Here is a 1,268-nt window from a genome sequence, read left to right on the forward strand (position 1 = left end):
GAATCTCTGTAGGGGTAGTGACTTGCTAATCCCAACTTTTAACTGCTTCTATTTTCTGTGGGTCTACTCTAATGCCTTTTCTCAAAACCACGTATCCCAAAAATATAACTGTATCGAGCCAAAATTCATATTTGGATAATTTGGCATAAAACTGACGCTCCTTGAGTATTTGAAAAATTGTTCTCAAATGATTCTCATGCTCGTTTTGTCTACGGGAATATACCAGAATATCGTCGATAAATACAATAACAAAGGCATCTAATAAAGGCTTAAAGACTTTGTTCATTAAGTCCAAAAAACGTCGTCGGTGCATTAGTCAACCCAAAGGACATTACTAAATATTCATAATGACCATACCGAGTCCTGAAAGTTGTTTTCGCGATATCTGCTTCTTTGATTTTCAACTGATGGTATCCCGACCTCAAATCTATTTTTGAGAAATACCTATCACCTTTTAACTGATCAAATAAGTCATATATCCTGGGCAATGGATATTTATTTTTGATAGTAACCTTATTCAGCTGGCGGTAATATATACACATCCGTAGGGAACCATTTTTTTTTCTTCACGAACAACACTGGAGCACCTCAGGGTGAAACGATAGGTCGAATAAAACCCTTATCTAATAGGTCTTGTAACTGTTTCTTAAGTTCATTTAGCTCAGCTAGAGCTATTCTGTAAGGAGGAATCGAGATTGGTTGAGTTTCTGGCAATGTGTCTATGCCAAACTCAATCTCCCTATCTGGTGGTATCCCTGGGAAATCATCCGGGAACACCTCTGGAAATTCTTTCACAATGTGTACTGATTCAAGCATTGGGGAGTCAGCTTCCATATCCCGCACATGTGCTAGATATGCCAAACACTCGTTGCTCACTAGTTTTCTAGCCTTAAGGTAAGAAATAAACTTACCTACACGCGTACCCACTTCACCTCTAATTAGATTTTCCCCAATAAATGAGAATTTAATTGTCTTCACGTGGCAATAAACTATAGCATAACAAGAAGATAACCAGTCTATGCCAGCTATGACGTCAAAGTCAACCATATCTAATAAGTTCAAATCAGCTAATGTTTCCCGGCCATGAACTGTGATGATGCAATGTAACGACCTGACCGGTTGTTTTGAGAGTAACAGCCTCGATCCCCTATTTAATGTTTCCCCCGTACCTTTTTCTGCTTATGTGACTTTCCGTTAGGTTTTGTTTTTGGTTTCGGAGTATTTTGGGACACTTAGTCCCTAAAATAGGAGCTTAAGTCTTAGGATTT

At 38.4% G+C, this 1,268-nt stretch overlaps 1 protein-coding gene across 1 annotated transcript; it reads right to left on the reverse strand.

Annotated features, from left to right (window-relative positions):
* Positions 1-588: 588 nt before the first annotated feature.
* LOC142172412 (uncharacterized) lies at positions 589-1,047 on the reverse strand. The gene has a single exon (XM_075236018.1). It carries the CDS (start codon positions 1,045-1,047, stop codon positions 589-591), a length of 459 nt encoding a protein of 152 aa, XP_075092119.1.
* Between the last annotated feature and the right edge of the window lie 221 nt (positions 1,048-1,268).

This window comes from Nicotiana tabacum, chromosome 18 (genome assembly GCF_000715075.1).
Source record: "Nicotiana tabacum cultivar K326 chromosome 18, ASM71507v2, whole genome shotgun sequence".
NCBI lineage: Eukaryota > Viridiplantae > Streptophyta > Magnoliopsida > Solanales > Solanaceae > Nicotiana > Nicotiana tabacum.

Coding starts and splice junctions, on each gene's coding strand:
- LOC142172412 (XM_075236018.1), bottom strand. CDS start 1,047: ATGGTTGACTTTGACGTCATAGCTGGCATAGACTGGTTATCTTCTTGT.